General features: G+C 34.7%; 3 protein-coding genes and 1 long non-coding RNA gene across 6 annotated transcripts; 1 reads left to right on the top strand and 3 right to left on the bottom strand.

Moving 5' to 3' along the window:
• Positions 1-422: 422 nt before the first annotated feature.
• On the bottom strand, positions 423-5361 carry LOC139991695 (probable cytochrome P450 6a14). Of its 3 annotated transcripts, none has more exons than XM_072011976.1 (6): positions 5173-5361; positions 2901-3282; positions 2242-2767; positions 1293-1514; positions 838-1089; positions 423-744 (listed from the first exon to the last, which is right to left on the bottom strand). In XM_072011976.1, exons 2-6 carry the CDS (start codon positions 3228-3230, stop codon positions 575-577), a joined length of 1500 nt encoding a protein of 499 aa, XP_071868077.1. In that variant the 5' UTR covers positions 3231-3282; positions 5173-5361; the 3' UTR covers positions 423-574. The 3 variants fall into 3 exon arrangements, with proteins under 3 accessions (XP_071868077.1, XP_071868079.1, XP_071868078.1); XM_072011978.1 differs by lacking the exon at positions 5173-5361 and adding an exon at positions 4462-4697; XM_072011977.1 differs by lacking the exon at positions 5173-5361 and adding an exon at positions 3579-3638.
• A 1311-nt stretch (positions 5362-6672) lies between these two features.
• LOC139991690 (cytochrome P450 6A1-like) lies at positions 6673-10199 on the bottom strand. Its single transcript, XM_072011971.1, has 7 exons — positions 10096-10199; positions 9787-9907; positions 9306-9672; positions 8624-9149; positions 8267-8488; positions 7829-8080; positions 6673-7420 (listed from the first exon to the last, which is right to left on the bottom strand). Exons 3-7 carry the CDS (start codon positions 9639-9641, stop codon positions 7251-7253), a joined length of 1506 nt encoding a protein of 501 aa, XP_071868072.1. The 5' UTR covers positions 9642-9672; positions 9787-9907; positions 10096-10199; the 3' UTR covers positions 6673-7250.
• On the top strand, positions 7345-7949 carry LOC139991701 (uncharacterized). Its single transcript, XR_011800886.1, has 2 exons — positions 7345-7446; positions 7694-7949. It is a non-coding gene; the product is annotated as an uncharacterized lncRNA (long non-coding RNA).
• A 1280-nt stretch (positions 10200-11479) lies between the features above and the next one.
• Positions 11480-14401, bottom strand: LOC139991696 (probable cytochrome P450 6a14). Its single transcript, XM_072011979.1, has 6 exons — positions 14259-14401; positions 13442-13828; positions 12670-13192; positions 12208-12429; positions 11818-12069; positions 11480-11671 (listed from the first exon to the last, which is right to left on the bottom strand). Exons 2-6 carry the CDS (start codon positions 13772-13774, stop codon positions 11502-11504), a joined length of 1500 nt encoding a protein of 499 aa, XP_071868080.1. The 5' UTR covers positions 13775-13828; positions 14259-14401; the 3' UTR covers positions 11480-11501.
• Positions 14402-16304: the final 1903 nt, after the last annotated feature.

Below are 16304 nucleotides of genomic sequence, written 5' to 3'. Positions count from 1 at the left end.
CCGAAGAAATTAAAATGAAAGGTATATAAAAAGCTATATGTATGTACAATGCAACAGGGAAAACAAGCGTTTACTTTTTTACAATCGGGACAGCAGATTGATAATTTCATTTATTCTTCAAGAATTCTAAACAATGCCAACAAAGATAAACAATGATAAAATGCTAAACAATGCTAAAGCTGTTGTGCAAGTAAACATACGTGTAACATTGTTGTGCGACACTTGCTGATATAGCCAGTGAATAAGAATACTGATAGCAGATGGATATCGAAGAATCGGTAAAAAGATTCTACGTAACAGAAAAGGAGCATAAAGTGTAATATACTATTTATACATGAAGCTTCATTAAACAAAGGGATATTAATATTTACTGTTTATATATATTATTTTTATATACCGTTATATACTGTCTATATATACTGTTTATTATATACGTATATATTACTATGATATTACATAAACGAACTACTAGAAAAAATATCATATACATATTTTCATACCAGGTATATGCAACACATGAACATTCTGTATTGCTCTCTTATAGAGATAGAAAATTATTTCGAGAATTAGTAAATTAATTTTTGCTTTTAATTATGTTTAAATATAATCCTCCCTTCGAGCATATTATAAATGCAAAGGGATTTAACTCGTATGGGATCGGTGTCTTCTCACAAACGTGCACCTCATAATTATGCAGAACCTTAATTAATCCAAGCTTCGTTTGGTAAATTGCGAAACGTGCACCTGAAATGAAATAAATCAAAGAAGACAACGTCAATGCCGTTTGATGAAATAACAATTCTATGGAAATAAAGTATAATCGTGTTATAAACGTGCCAATACAATTCCTTGGACCATGACCAAAGGGCAAATAGTGCATAGGATGCCTCGCATCTACTGCTTCCTTGGAAAATCTCTCAGGATCAAACTTATCTGGGTCTGAATAGATATTTGGATCCCTGTGAATAGAAAATACCGGTATCCAGACTCTCATGCACTTTTGTAGTGATACTTTCGTGTTCGAGAAAGTATAATCGTCCGTTGTTTCTCTGGATATGAATGCCAAAGGTGGATATTTCCTTAATGTCTCTATAAACGAAATAAAAGGAAAAGATAAAAGTATCGATATAACGCATAAATTACGAGAGCAGATTGGCAAGTCTCCGGAATCGCCGCTAGTACAATAGTTGGTATTTGTGATTGTCGTTGTCATTCCGGAAACTTTTCGTCCTGCCCTCGTATTGTAGTAAACCCCCTGCGTATTAAAGGAATCGATCCTGTTACGTCTCAACCTTTAAATACTTTGTCCAAATATGTCATCTGTTTTATAGTCTCGTATTTCCAATTCCCGGAATTTTTCGCATCGAATTCTTTTATTTCTTCTCGCAGCTTCTTTTGTACGTCTTGATTCAGAGCCAACTCGTACAGAGCGTTGCTGATCGTCGTCGATGAAGTTTCAAAACCTGCCGCGAAAAATACGAATGCTTGTGCAGCAAGCAAAGTGTCCGTTAATTCTGAAAGAAATGATCCTGGTATAATAATGGGAAACTATGGATAGATTCGCGTATAAGAATATTTTATAAAGCCAGACGTTGCCATTTGCAAGCGAGAAAATGTCAACAAAATGATAATCTCGACACGATAATGACCCGAAACATTCCTCTAAATTAGTTAAGACTTTCCTTTCTTTCGAAAGAAGATATTAATATAATTAAACGACCAAGCCAATCTGCTGACTCGAACCCAATTGAACATTTGTGGGATTACGTTAAACGTCAATTGGGAAGTTGAATACTTTACGTATGAAGGGGAGCTAATACAAAAAATTACGCATACATGGTGTGAAATATCAATTGCGTGTTATGTTCGATTAATTGAATCAATAACACACAGAGAGTAAAGAATTATCCAACATCTTATTAGATTAGTTTTTCTTTAGCTTTCGTTAGAAGTAATTATGTAATTAAAGCAAAGTGTATCTCAACTTGTTACAAAGTTTCAATTTGTTTATCCGATTCGTTATTAATCGTAGATCTTACACGAACATAATTAGAAAAAAAAGAAACATATTGCAACTTCATACATGGTCTGTTATCTCTTTACGATATTTTCAATTTCATCACTTCGGAAGATAAAATATATACAGCATTTTCCAAGCGATCATAATGTTCTTTAATTTTTGCCAGTAGGCGTACGTGCAATAATTTATGAGACGAATAATTGTCTTTGCTAAAAACTTACTAATATCCTTTACTTTTTCGGGATTATTCCGAAGTTCCAACAACGTGTTCATGAAATCGGGCCTAACGATGTTGTGCTCTTTCCTGTAGTTCAACGTTTCGACGGTGATCCTCTCAATGAATACGTTCACCTTGTCTGGCGGAAGGATATAACCAAGTAAATCGTACAACTCTCCCATGCACTCCTTCATCCTGAATTTCAGAACCGCCTTCCAATGCGTAGCAAAGATTTCTTTGCCCATTCGGCGAAATTCGCTTTCCTTATCCGACAACGAATTCATCTCAATCCCAAAGGCACAGCTGCCTATTACGTCGGTAGTATACCTGGCCGCAAGTTCTCGCACCTCGATAGGCTCTCCCTTCGCTATCAATATATCCAAATAGCTCTCGATACGTTTGGCACATTCGAAAATCATGGAGAAGATTCCTTTCAGTTTGCCAGACGTAAATACCGGGGAAAGTTGCGTTCTTAATGGCCTCCATCTTTCTTCTTCTAGAGAGAAGAGATGCTGAGAGAGTGGTTCCGCCTATAACCATTGAACGAGATACAGAGATATTAAATAAAATAACATAGAAATACATAAACTTTCATTCGCTAGATGTACCGATTATCAGCTTATTTTCTATTTCGTTTGTTAGCCTTTCCATGCGTTCACTTACTATTTCTTGCTTCAAGAATCCGCGATTCGCGAATTTAGAAAAGTCTTTAATAAGAACATCTTTAATAAGCTCAGGGTCCTGTATAACAAGATAAGGCGTTCTTCGTACGAATAACCCGATCATAGGTTCGTCTTTATATTCGTTATGTAGCTTCTGCAAATATTCTGCAAACGATATATTGCCAATCATCGGCCAGAAGATATTGCCAAACACTGGTATAGGTTTCGGACCTCGAACTGATCGATCCTTCCAAAAGTTGAATTTTGCCGTAAAATAATAATACAACGCAATGAACACCACTGTCACGTAGCATAAAAATTCAAATGCCATTTTGTTTTATCCTTGTTCAATCTCTCGACGATAGAAGTCAAAGTTCAGCAATCTGTAAAACATATAAATTTAAGTATTATATATATAATATAATCATAATAATAATAAATAATATAGGATTGTTTATTCAGAAGTATTAGAAATTAGGATTTCCAATGATTTCTATCCTATATGATAAATTTATTGATAGATGCATCTATTTACAGTGGATCAAACAGGAAACGATGATTATTTAAGGTGAACTAAATACAATAATTTGATATAACTAAGACAAATAAATTGATAATTTACAACTCATAACTAATAGCTTACAACTCATAACAATTCGACAACTTTCTTTCGGCTCGCAAGTAACTAACTCCTCGCAACTTGACTCTCAATGAACGATTCCTTATAACTCCGACTCTCAGTTAACGACTGCCGATTAATTCGTCTTATTTCCTTAAGCATGCATCTCTTTATCTCAACACGTACGTGTTACATATATAATAAAATAATTACTTTTCTGACATGAAATTTCATTTATTCAAATACCAATCAATCGATGGTTTCTTGAAATATTTATGGATGCCGTATCTTTTTGACTGTTAAGTTATAATCCTTTTAACAAAAATAATATGCAATACAATAATAACATAAATAAATGCATGGAGTTACATTCTTTTTGTATATCAAACTATCGAAGCTCTTTTTCGAATACCACGAATCCTCCGACGTGAGAGAGTAAATCTTTGTTACAATTTTCGTATGCAGTTTCCATTTTTGTAAAATTGCCATTATCGTCGTGTCTTTATCGCGATAGAAGCATTTCGTAGCGTTAATGCGATTAATGTTCTTTGTTGGAATACGATATTACACGCATAGACACAAACACCCTTACACAGACACCTACACAGGCATTTGAACAGGACACTTACACAGGTCATACTCATTACTGTATAGAGAGTGGGACTCAAAATATTTAAGAAATCGTGGATCACTATCTATGTCTAGTTTGAGAGTAACTGGTCAACGATCAACAATTCTTGCATACTTTGTTAATTATATAACTCGCTTATATACATTTGGTTCTGTACTTCTGTTTAATAAATATCACTGAATATTATTTTAACATAAACATTGTGTCTTCCACAGATTATTAATCTTAATTTTAAAATTAAATTCTAACATTCTTCTGCTCAGGATAATCTACGCGATTTAAATAATTCTCAACATTATGCTCTTTACTTACAATTTCTGTGGTTGTTGTTTTTCCAACGGCATGTCTTTTTTGCAGTAATTATGCAGATTTTATTAATGAGTTTGGAATATGTTGTCATGGTTAATATTCTGAACAAATCTTTCCAATACACGCAACCGTCGCTCGGCCTTCGTTTACGAAATATTCGTAAAAATCTTCAATTAACTTTAGTTTCCATTACACTTCATTCTGGTATATAGATGGTACGCATTTCCGTATGGTCACAAATTGCGTTGAACTTCTCTGCAAATATCTCGGAAACTAAGACCGGACGGTGATAATATGTTTCAGAAAAGGTAATGCAGAATACTGATATCGATAATATATTTCAAATTCATATCACTTTCGACTTTTTTAATCGCGTCGTATTATCTTTCGATAATTAGAACGCTATTAGGTTCGTAATAAGTTCTTGCAATCATAATTCACTCTATCGACTAGAGAAAATAATAAATAAACAAAAAAGGGTATCTGCTATTGGGAAATACTATGTTTCGATAACAGAATACATTCGGATATTAAGATTTGCATATTAAGATACGGATAATAAGTATTCGGACATTAAAGTACAGAAAACGGATAAATAAAACTCTACTACATCGCGACTGTCAATTACAAACATATCCTTTTGAGGGAAATTGAGGCATTTGGAGTTTAGTTTATCGAATAAGAGGTAAGTAAAATATGAAAAATCATGCTTACATTTAATTAGGTATTCCAGCGCGATACAGAACACCTTCCTCTTTTTCGTACAGTCGTAAATTAATTCTAGTCTCTTTCTTCTTCTTCTAATATATGCCAAACATTACTTTTACTCCGCGATACAACAATTTCCTTTAAACGTGTTTCTCTTCACTGCTTTTGTCGGCATTTACTTGTCGCGAAGATTAGAAACGCACTTGCATGCTATTCGCGAGACACTGCGGTTCTTTTATAAGCTTATTGGCTTATTTAACGATCTTGAAAAGTTCTGGAAAATATTAAGATGCTTAAATTCCTATCAGCGCGTCACTTTGTATCAAAGCTAATGACTTCATTGATATTACAAATTAGGGCTGTAAAATGTTAAAACCCTAAAGAAATGCAACGAGAAGATTTCGTCACGCTAGACAGGTCGCTTAAACTGTAAATGTTTCCTTATTTAACTAGAGGAGAAGCAGTAATACGATAATTGCAATCCCGTGAGGCCCTAGCTTTCGTCATCTTCTATCTTAAAAACTGAAAACGAAGACACTCGATAGTATCGCAAGTTAAACTCACTGCCCGTATACTGAGTCGTCTGTTAGCGGATGTAACAGTTTTGTAACTGGAATACCTAATCCAGCGCGGTTTCAATGCTAGTCAACACATTTTCAGACAGGAGAAAAAATCTGATTATACGAGGGAACAAAGTTGAACGGAGTCGCGACCTAGTGACATATACGTTAAAATGAAGTAATAAAAGTATTACGACCGTTCACGGAGAAACGCGGTCGCGAGAAAATACGACGAAACATACGTAATAAACAGAGCTGGAAATTCGACAAAGCCAACACAACAAACAAGCGAGGAGCATGATTGCTTAGATACAAGCGAATCGGAAATGGAAATCACAGAAATGAATGACGTGAGGAATAAAACCAACATCGATCTATCACGCCATAACGAAAGTTGGAAGGTCGTAACTCCCAGCAAAAAACGAAAGATAACAACAAACACAAATGCTAGGAGAGCTGCGGAAACGGAAAGGCAATAATGGCTCCAAGGAATTCCACTCCAAAACTCCTTCAGCGCACTGCCACAGGAAAAGGAATCAGAACAAACAGTAACACCGAAAATACACATCGCCAAACCACCACCAATCTACATTGATGCACGCATAATAGACCCCCTCGTCGAACAGCTAAACATCACGGCAGGCAATGAGAACTACAGTATAAAACAACTAAGGCTTGACCAAGTCAAAGTGCAAACCAACACCCCTGAAATCATACGCGTTGTTTACTGCTTATAGTTAATTGTTCAGTTCTGAAACATAATTCTCCTTCCTTAATATGCGCAATTGTTACTTCATACACTCACCGTTGCCCGCCGATTTCTTCACGTCCAGAAAGCCTAATATCTTTCCGTATAGGCAATGATCGAACAGCGCTGAGCTAGGACATTCCATCTAAATTAGTCACACGAGCCTCGAAAAAGGTCAAATTAACCATTAAATATCTATTATTTTCCATGTATTATTTATTAATAAAATGACAATCTCATTTTTCTTAATGTTATATTCTTAACTACCCTCGGATTTCGATGATTTTTGGACGTGATGTAAAACAACATTTTGAACGATTTTTTCCTATATATAAGGAGCGCGCTCGCTTACTTGCCGAGGTACGAGAAACTACCGATACCACTGCAGCGAATTCCGCTTGTAAATTGCAGCACCGTACGTATCAGCAGCATGTTGTAATTATAAACAAAGATTATGCATGTATACGCGAAAATACAAGAAATATCTGTTTGATATATTTAATTCGGCAGTCACGGGACAACCGGCAACGCTTGCGTGGGATGAAAACAAATTATATAAACATCAACAATGTTTTTATTTGATTATACTGATATATGTAACGAAAATATGAACTACTTGTTTCTATGAGTAAAATACTTTAACTACTATTAAAATACATAATAATAATATTGAATTTCATTTGTCACACTCCGACAAATGTCCATCGCGTTAAATAAATACCGAAGTATACGCTAATAAATAATTTTATTTGTGCCGAATGAATGTCGACATTGTGTTAGTCCTGTAGCCTAGTTATCGTCAAGTACAAACCGGTTGTGGGTGCCAGAATGAATGAAAGTGGATTATATTTATAAGGAATTGGCGTTTTGGAACAAACGTCAACCTTGTTTTTATGCAGGATTTTTATTAATCCAATTTTCGTTTGGTAGATTGCAAAACGTGCACCTGCAATAAATTATCGAATGTCAAATGTAAGTAAGTTCATTAGTTGTATTCTTTAATATACTTTATACTTTTAATATACAATTTTACTAATCGTAATTCTATCAATTCTAAGTCTAATTCATCGATGGCTAATTTATTGCGTTATATTCCTGCAAAGTTTTAAATAGCCACGCCTACTTTTTTTTTTACATCTCGATCTTAATCGCACGATTTTTCCGCTTGCATACTTAAAACTCCGCAATTCGTAATAGTTCTTGCAACTTTCATTTCCAGAAATATGCGTTTTTACCCATCGTCGTTCGAAGGATAAAATTATTTAAAGATATATTTCGTTTCATATCGCCAATGTCGATCAATTATTTGATAGTTATCAAGAAAGAACCGATCGATTTTTTGCTAAATACATACCGACACAATTTCTCGGACCATGTCCAAAAGGTAAGTAATACATAGGATTCCTTTCTTCCATCTTATCCTGGGAAAATCTTTCGGGATCAAATTTTTCTGGATCTATATAAATTTCTGGGTCCCTGTGAATGGGAAAAACTGGCACCCATATCAACGTTTCTTTCGGAATTGTTACTTTCGTATTTTCGAACGTGTAGTCTTGGAGTGACTCTCTGCTCAAAAATGGCAAAGCTGGATACTTCCTTAGTGTCTCTGTATATTAAATAAGAACGATAATTACTGATATAAATGCAGGAAATAGAAGATAAACAGGTAAGAGCAATAATGAGAATTATTAGTATGATTATGCTATGTAATAGCTCTGAATTAATACATCTAATCCATACGTATGAATCAACGATCAAGTTCGATCTTAGATGCGAGCGTTATAATATTTACCTTGGAACACTTTATCCAAGTATTGCATTTGTTTTATAGTTTCGTATTTCCACTCTCCGTTATTTTTCGCCGCGAACTGATTGATTTCTTCGCGCAATTTGTCCTGAATGTCGTGATTCAAAGCCAGTTCGTATAGAGCATTGCTGATCGTAGTCGACGAGGTCTCGAAACCAGCCGCGAAGAAAATAAATGTTTGCGCGGCTAACAAATCGTCCGTCAATTCTACAAGCGAAAAGATATACATATTACGGTATTTGAGGCGTGTATTTCACTCAGCAGCGATCCGAGGATAAATTCTTAGAGATATCCTTATCGCACCGATACTTTTCTGCAAATTATTTACGCCAGTGTACTAACTAATATCAGCGACCCTTTCAGGGTGCCTTTTCAACTCCATGAGTATATTCATAAAATCAGGCCTGACGATCTTGTTCTTCTCTCTGTATTCGATCGTCTCTCTAGTGATTCCCATGATCATTTTCGTTTCCTCGTTATACGGTAGCACACGAGCGAGAAAAACGTGCAACGGTGGCAGGATCTGCTGTATTCTCGTACGGAGTATTTTCCAGAAACCGGTAGAAAAAATTTGTTTACCGATTCGACGGAAGTCGCTCTCGTTTTCCGAGAGCGAATTCATCTCGATCCCAAAGGCGCAGCTGCCGATCACGTCAGTGGTGAATCTGGCGGCAAGTTCTCGCACATCGATAGGATCTCCTTTCTCTATCATCGCGTTCAAATAACTTTCAAGATGATTAGAACATTCTAAAATTAAGGAGAATGTTCCTCTAAGTTTGCCAGAGGTAAACACCGGAGATAATTGAGTCCTCAGAGGTCGCCATCTCTTGGCTTCCAGGGCGAACAGGTGATTAGACAATGGAACTGCCTGTGTTCGTTAAAAACATCATCATACGATACGTCACGGTTACTTAAAAGTGATTCATAGATTACATAAGACTAAAATTCATTTGTTTCTGTCTCTATAATTCTATTTCTTTCGATTTAAATTAGTTGCGTTCTTTCATATTTACCGCATACTTACCGGTTCGCTTTTGAAGAATCCTCGATTCGCGAATTTGGAAAAGTCTTTAATCAGGATGTCTTTGATGAGATCAGGATCTTTGACCATTAAAACGGGCACTGTTCTTAAAAATACCCCAACCATTGGTTCGCTCTTAAAATCATTGTAGATTCTCGTTAACAATTGTGGAAGCGATTCCATTCCAAACATTGACTTCATATTATTGCCGAAAAGAAGCGTGGGCTTCGGTCCGGGTACTCCGCGTCTCGTCCAAAAATTGTAACGAGTCGTTAAATAGAAGTAGAGCACAATGAGCGTTAATGCGAGGCCGCAGAGTGTTTCCAAGTTGATAAACATTGTAAATTACACGTTGATAAGAAATTATTTGCTACAAGATATAAATAACTTTTATCTAAGCGCGAAATAGGAATCAGGGAGAAAACGAGTTATAAAAAGGAATAAAATATATAGAAAATATACAGAAAATATAATATATACCTACTGAAATTTTTTATTTCAGATGAACTATATATGCTGATATATCAACCGTATTTCGCGGGGCGTTCTAGTTCACGGACAGCTCAAACATTTTTCTAACTGAAATGGAATCGAACTCGACAGAACTGAAAAAATTTATGAAAAGTCCAATACAAACATATAAAAAGTCTCAGATTAATTAAGTTCATAATTCCTCTAATTAAAAAAATTCTAAAAAGGCGATATTATTTATGTAAAAAAGAAGAAGAAGATAAATTGTCCCCTTAACTTTAATTAAAAAATAAAATCTGGCTGAAGAATAACGAATACTCACAGTTTAAAGTTTAAAGTTGAAAATACAGCTGTATCTCTATCAGCGGTTTAATACGTACTGCTCTCGTTTCTTATTCAGCAAAGAAGATACACATTTAATCGCAATGCACATAATCTACTGAGTCATGTTGACAAGCAAAAATTCTTTAAACTTATATATCATTTCTTAATATCTGCAAGCTCATCTTTGTTTCTCCTTTTCCTTTCTTTGTTTAAATATGCATGGCTCGAACAAATAGCATGTAATTTAATATTTGATATGATAAATTTAATAGCGTGTAATACAATGAAATTTATCATACGCACGTACCAGACCGATTCTTAATTAAATGTTTAAACTCTGTTTTCTTGAAAACAGATCCTTAAATGGAAAATTGTATTATACATTTTCAGCTTATTTTCATATTCTGTCGATTATTTAGTCTGTTCCAGTCTGAAATCAGTCACGTTTAAGTACACTCAAGATACAAATCACAATGTGCTAAAATTAAACTTTTCGTGGATTAAAAACTTCACCTTTGTCCGAAAACTGTAAACGATTCATATAGCAACGATAAACACTTCATCGTTCCTTTAGATTTTCCAAAGTTTCGACTTTTCTTCGACTATTTAGTCTGTTATAAAGTATTATCCCTTAGTGATGTGATATATCGAGAAAAGACGTTCGCGCAATAAACAATCGTAATTGTTTCCCGAAAAAATTCGTTGACAAATTTTGAATAAGAAGGAAAAACAGATGAAAGTCTCGGCACTGATTGAATTACAATACGAACGCTATTCACGAAACTGTAAAGTTGTTTATATACAACAAGTTGCTAGATTCGGATTCCTTGCCCCTTCTCTTCCTACATCTCACAAACCGGTCTCACAGTCAAAACTCGTTGAAAAGAACGTAGTGAGATGTTAGTTTTAATATTTCACTGATATTTTTACTTTACTTTATGGCCTTCGTTAAACTACAAATAGATTAATAATCAATTTAATTCGATTAATACATTAGACATACGTATAAAAAATTATTTATTTCATAAAATAATCATATAACAAAAATACATTCCTCTTTCCCCCTAGTACATCATCAGAAAATATTTACAATAAGTTTACCTAGCCTGGTAATAATTTCCAAAGGAAACAAAGTGATACATTACGTTGAATATGATAATAATTACAAATAAATTATGAGAATATCATTAAATATCTTCCTTTGGCTTTCCGCTATTTTACTAACATTAATAACCGATTCGTAATAATTGATTTCTTTAAAAATCATTCATAAAAATGAAGCTTTAAGCGAAAGAAAATTGCTATTGCGTACAGACTACGTGTTTTCGTCGATTTTATCGAACAGATATAGTCTTATCTTTACAACAGTTAACTTGAATATCGAAAAGGTTGTAAAGTATTTTATTAACTTTCAACTTTTGTAACTTTTAGATCGAGTCCGTGTTTGGGTGCCAGCGTGAACGTACGTGGTTCATTTATATAGGGAATTTGTGTTCGTTCACAAACATCAACCTTATAAGTACGGAGGATTTTTATCAGACCAATTTTAGTCTGGAAGATCGCAAAACGTGCACCTACGAAGAAAACACGATACAATATTAATATACCGTAGTATCTTACGATTGATAACCAATTTCAATAATATGCCTTGCATAGTAGGGTTTATCGATTTGTAAAAAATTTGCTTTCGCACGAACAACAAGGTGATGATACTACATACCAATACAGTTCCTTGGGCCATCGCCAAAAGGTAGATAATGCATCGGATGCCTTGCCGCTACTGCATCCTCCTTAAACCGATCGATGTCGAACACGTCAGGATTCGGATAAATCTCAGGATCGCGGTGGATACCATATGCAGAAATAAAGATCCTGGTGTTCTTTGGAATTGTGAGCTTTATATCTTCGAAGGTATACTCCTCCGTATTTTTTCTCATTATGACGGTCACCGGTGGGTATTTTCTTAACGTTTCTAAAGATAAAGAACCTCTGTTAATAAAACTTGCAATTTTCTGCAATTCTATTAGCTTATTTTATTATTAACGCATCATTTTAGTCTACTAGCATTTATAAGAAATGTAAAGATTCATATATAAAATATCCAACAAACCTTTAAACACGGCATCCAAGATCGGCATTTTCTTAATATTTTCATATTGCCATTTTCCATCGTTCAACTCGTGATGTTCCTTGATCTCGGCTCGTAATTTATCCTGTACATCTTGATTTTGCGCCAATTCGTAAAGGGCGTTGGCTATCGTTGACGAAGAAGTTTCAAAACCAGCCACGAAGAAAAGGAATGCTTGTGCAACTAGCAAAGGATCGGTTAATTCTAAAACGAGAGAAACGACATTATTTCATTATATCACCACCTTAAAGTAGGGAAAATCGTTCTTAAGACATCGTGAACAGTAACCGGTCACCGGTTTTGCCACCGGTCTCGATTCGCGTAGGAACGAACCATTCTAATTGCACGCAACTGTTCCCTAATTTTCCTCGACTTTTCTTAACAATTACTCACGACAAACGATCGCACCAAATTTCTACAACATCGAAAAGCATACACACGTACTTATGCTCAACTTCTCAGGGTGATCCTGCAGATCCATAAGAGTGTTAATGAAGTCCAGCCTAACGATCTTGTTCTTCCTTCTGTGCTTTATCATATCCAAGACAGCGTTTGTGAAGAAAATAGTGGTTTCGTCTCGTGGCAGTATATAACCCAGAAGAGTGTACACTATTGGCCAATTCTCACGAAGTCTGTTTTTTACTATCTGCTTCAAACCAGGACCGAAGAATTCCCTTCCTATATCGCGAAATTTACATTGCATGTCTGACATGGCATTCATGTCGACTCCGAAGGCGCAACTGCCAATTACGTCGGTGGTAAATCTGGCAGTCAGTTCTCGTACTTCGATATGGTTTCCTTTCGATGTCAATAATTCCAAATATTTCTCCAGATTGTTGGAACATTCAACGATCAGAGAAAACATGTCTTTTAGCTTGCCCGATGTGAAGGTCGGCGATAGTCTTGTTCTTAGTGGTCGCCATCTTTCTGGTTCCAAGGAAAACAAATGTTGAGAAAGTGGTTCTGCCTATATTGGAAAATTCGAATAATCGGTATAGAACTTAAAAAAACAAATATATATAATCAATCGATATAATCAATCAATATATATATATAATCGATCAATATCGAAGCTTATCGTTTAATATCAGTATATAACACTATCTATGAAATTGGAAATACGCATTAGCAATTATACTGTGCAGTGTGTAATTTTATTCGTGCAACCTTTGATCTTATTTAATTCTTACATAAAATTACTCCTTCGCGTACTTACCACTTCGTTCACAGCAAGGCCACGATTAGAGAATTTGGAAAAATCCTTGATGAGAACGGTCTTGATTAAATCAGGATCGTTTATAGCCAGGATACGTTGCGTTCGTATGAACAATCCAAACACAGGCTCATGTTTGTATTGTTTGTAAAAAGAATTCATTCGATCACCTATGGATATCTTCCCAAATATCACGGGAAAAAAATTTCCAAAGAACAGTACTGGCTTGGGTCCAGGTATTCCGCGCTTCTCCCAATACTCAAAGGGCCTTAGTAGGTAATAGTAAAAAGCAAGTAAAATCGCGATAAATCCGCAAAGGATTTCGAAGGCAGCCATTTTCTATAAATTTTCGCCAAATTCTCAGGCAATCAAAAATCCACCGACGAGAAGCTGTAAAAAGTACAAAATGTGATCTACGACCATCGTTATTACAACTTTCATTTTTACTAACAAAATAGTGTGAAAAACGTTCTCTGATTTTTAAAATCACTCACTTTGGAAAATTACAAAGGATATAAAACACTAACAATGTTTACTCTGACTAATAGTGTGACAAAAATATGGACGATTAACAGATTCGTAGAGCTGACATTCTATCCCTCTAGATCGCTAGATTCATCCACGTATTATGAATAATTTTACCGAATTTTTCGCAAACAATTATACCTTTTATAAAGGAAATAAACGGGATACTTAAAAAGTGGAAAAGAAACAATATTGAAATACGCGAGAAACACGTAAATGACGAAGAGAAAGTTAGAAGAGGGCAATAATTTCTTTCAAAGGCTCAAAGAGTGAAGTTCTAAAAGTATGTACATACATGGAACACTGTAAAATTAAGTTCTTGGATTGCCGGATGGAATCACCACGACGATTCGAACCGAACTAACTTTCTACCATTATCTACATGAAATTATATATTTTCCCATATATAACAAAACTATCGGACACAATTGCGTCATAGCACTCTCACGATGTCTATCATTCTTCCTTCGATAAGGCTAATATACAAATCAATCAATATGATCTTTGAAACCATACGATAAGATAAAATATATGCTATTCGATAAAAATTGTATACGCGATTTGAACGATTTTTATTGTGTGTCTGCCCCTAAATTATTTAAAAAAGTAATCGAACGAGTTAGAAACAGTCGCGTTTACGGTATGTTCTGTACATTTGCAAATGCCGAATTCGAGTGGTTTCACCTTGACGTTGACGATTGTATAAAGAATAACCGAGTACATTCGACGTCGCAGTCGCGATACCGTTGAAGCTTGCTAATCTGTACGCTAGCAAGCGAGAGGGCATAGTATACGGTACCCTTAAATGACTGCTATTTGTTTCTAGAACCAGAGATGATGGAACTCAGGCAATCGTTACGCGCGTTCGAAGTCTCGCGTTTGCAGGGATCGCGATCAATCCCAATGGCATCCTTAAGCGTTGACGCGTTCTCTTTCTACAGTTGAAAATGACGGAGGCCAGGTGGCCGCCCCGTTCGAACTTCCCATTTTCTTATACCTGAACGATAAATTAATAATTCTCTAAAGCCGCATTTACATTAAGCAACTACAGCTTAAATAACTTGTTCGTTTAGTCAACAATAAAAGAATGGGTTATTTCTCATTCTCGTCTTTGCCAGAAGCGATTGGATTGGCCATCGGAGAAAAGTCCCACTAAGAATTTGAGACCGTAGAATTTAATTTTCCTACGACAACAGATATGAGTAAAATTACAGTCGTAAATTATTCCTAACTGTCGCAAAAATAACGAGAAAACATGTATACCAGATATTTCCGTATTGGGGCTACTCGATGTAGAGTTTAATTAATGAACTGAAAATGGAAGGCCAGTTAAAATTTATGACCCAAACCGTCCCTGACCGTAGTTCATTAACAAAGCATATGAACAATTCTCATCAATATTTCCATATCATCTTTTTATTATCTCACGTAAGATGTAGTTTTCACGTCTGATTGACTTATTTCTTATTTATGTATGTATATTTATTATGTATTTTAATTATGATGTCTACATACGCACGTTCGAGCGAATATGACATTTTGACATTTGCTCGATATGCAAGATTCCGTACAAGAATAATAAAATCACGTTAATTCTCATTAAAATTATACTTAATTAAAGAAAGTGTTAGTAAACAATATTAAATTAATCGGAATTTACTTCACGCAGATTTTAATGTTCCTTTTATTATTGGGTGATTAAAAGTTCAGAACGTCCCAACGTTTTTAAAAATTAATGTATAGAAACTTAAGCGTTAAATGCATAAAATGGATGGTAAAAATGTAAAACTAACTTTTCTCGTAAAGTTATTACATGTATTTAATAAAATATATTATCTAATCAACACTATTTCCTTTTATTATCTTCATATGCATTCTTTCAAAGTGCATAGTTTTTCACCTTGTACTAATTGATATATCATAAGAAAAAACAGAAACATGTTAGCGACTTGTGTTAGTACTTAACAATTTAATTTTATTAATAAACAATGTACTTGACTAGCGGAATCTTTGCTTTGATTGAAATTTAGATTACGATTTAGCTTATTCCGCCAATATTACGACATTTTCAGATAGAATTGACTTAAAAATAATTTCTTAGGTTAACTTATCTTTTTTTTTCCTTCTTATTGATATAATCAATTCAGTTATTAATGGTTCCTTCAAAATTATTACGATCTAAACATCATTAATAGTTATTAACAAAACGTGAATTGTCGAAGTATTATAATTAAGTTTGAAAGGGAAAGAGTAATCGAGAGTAGCTAGTTTCGTTATAAATATTTATTCAAAAGAATAGTCTTTTTCGAACGAACTTATTATCCTACTATTGCTCGAATCT

This window comes from Bombus fervidus, chromosome 10, assembly GCF_041682495.2.
Source record: "Bombus fervidus isolate BK054 chromosome 10, iyBomFerv1, whole genome shotgun sequence".
In the NCBI taxonomy this organism is placed as follows: domain Eukaryota; kingdom Metazoa; phylum Arthropoda; class Insecta; order Hymenoptera; family Apidae; genus Bombus; species Bombus fervidus.
Note: the sequence above shows the minus strand (reverse complement) of the source record. Positions and strands in the feature narration are given on the sequence as shown.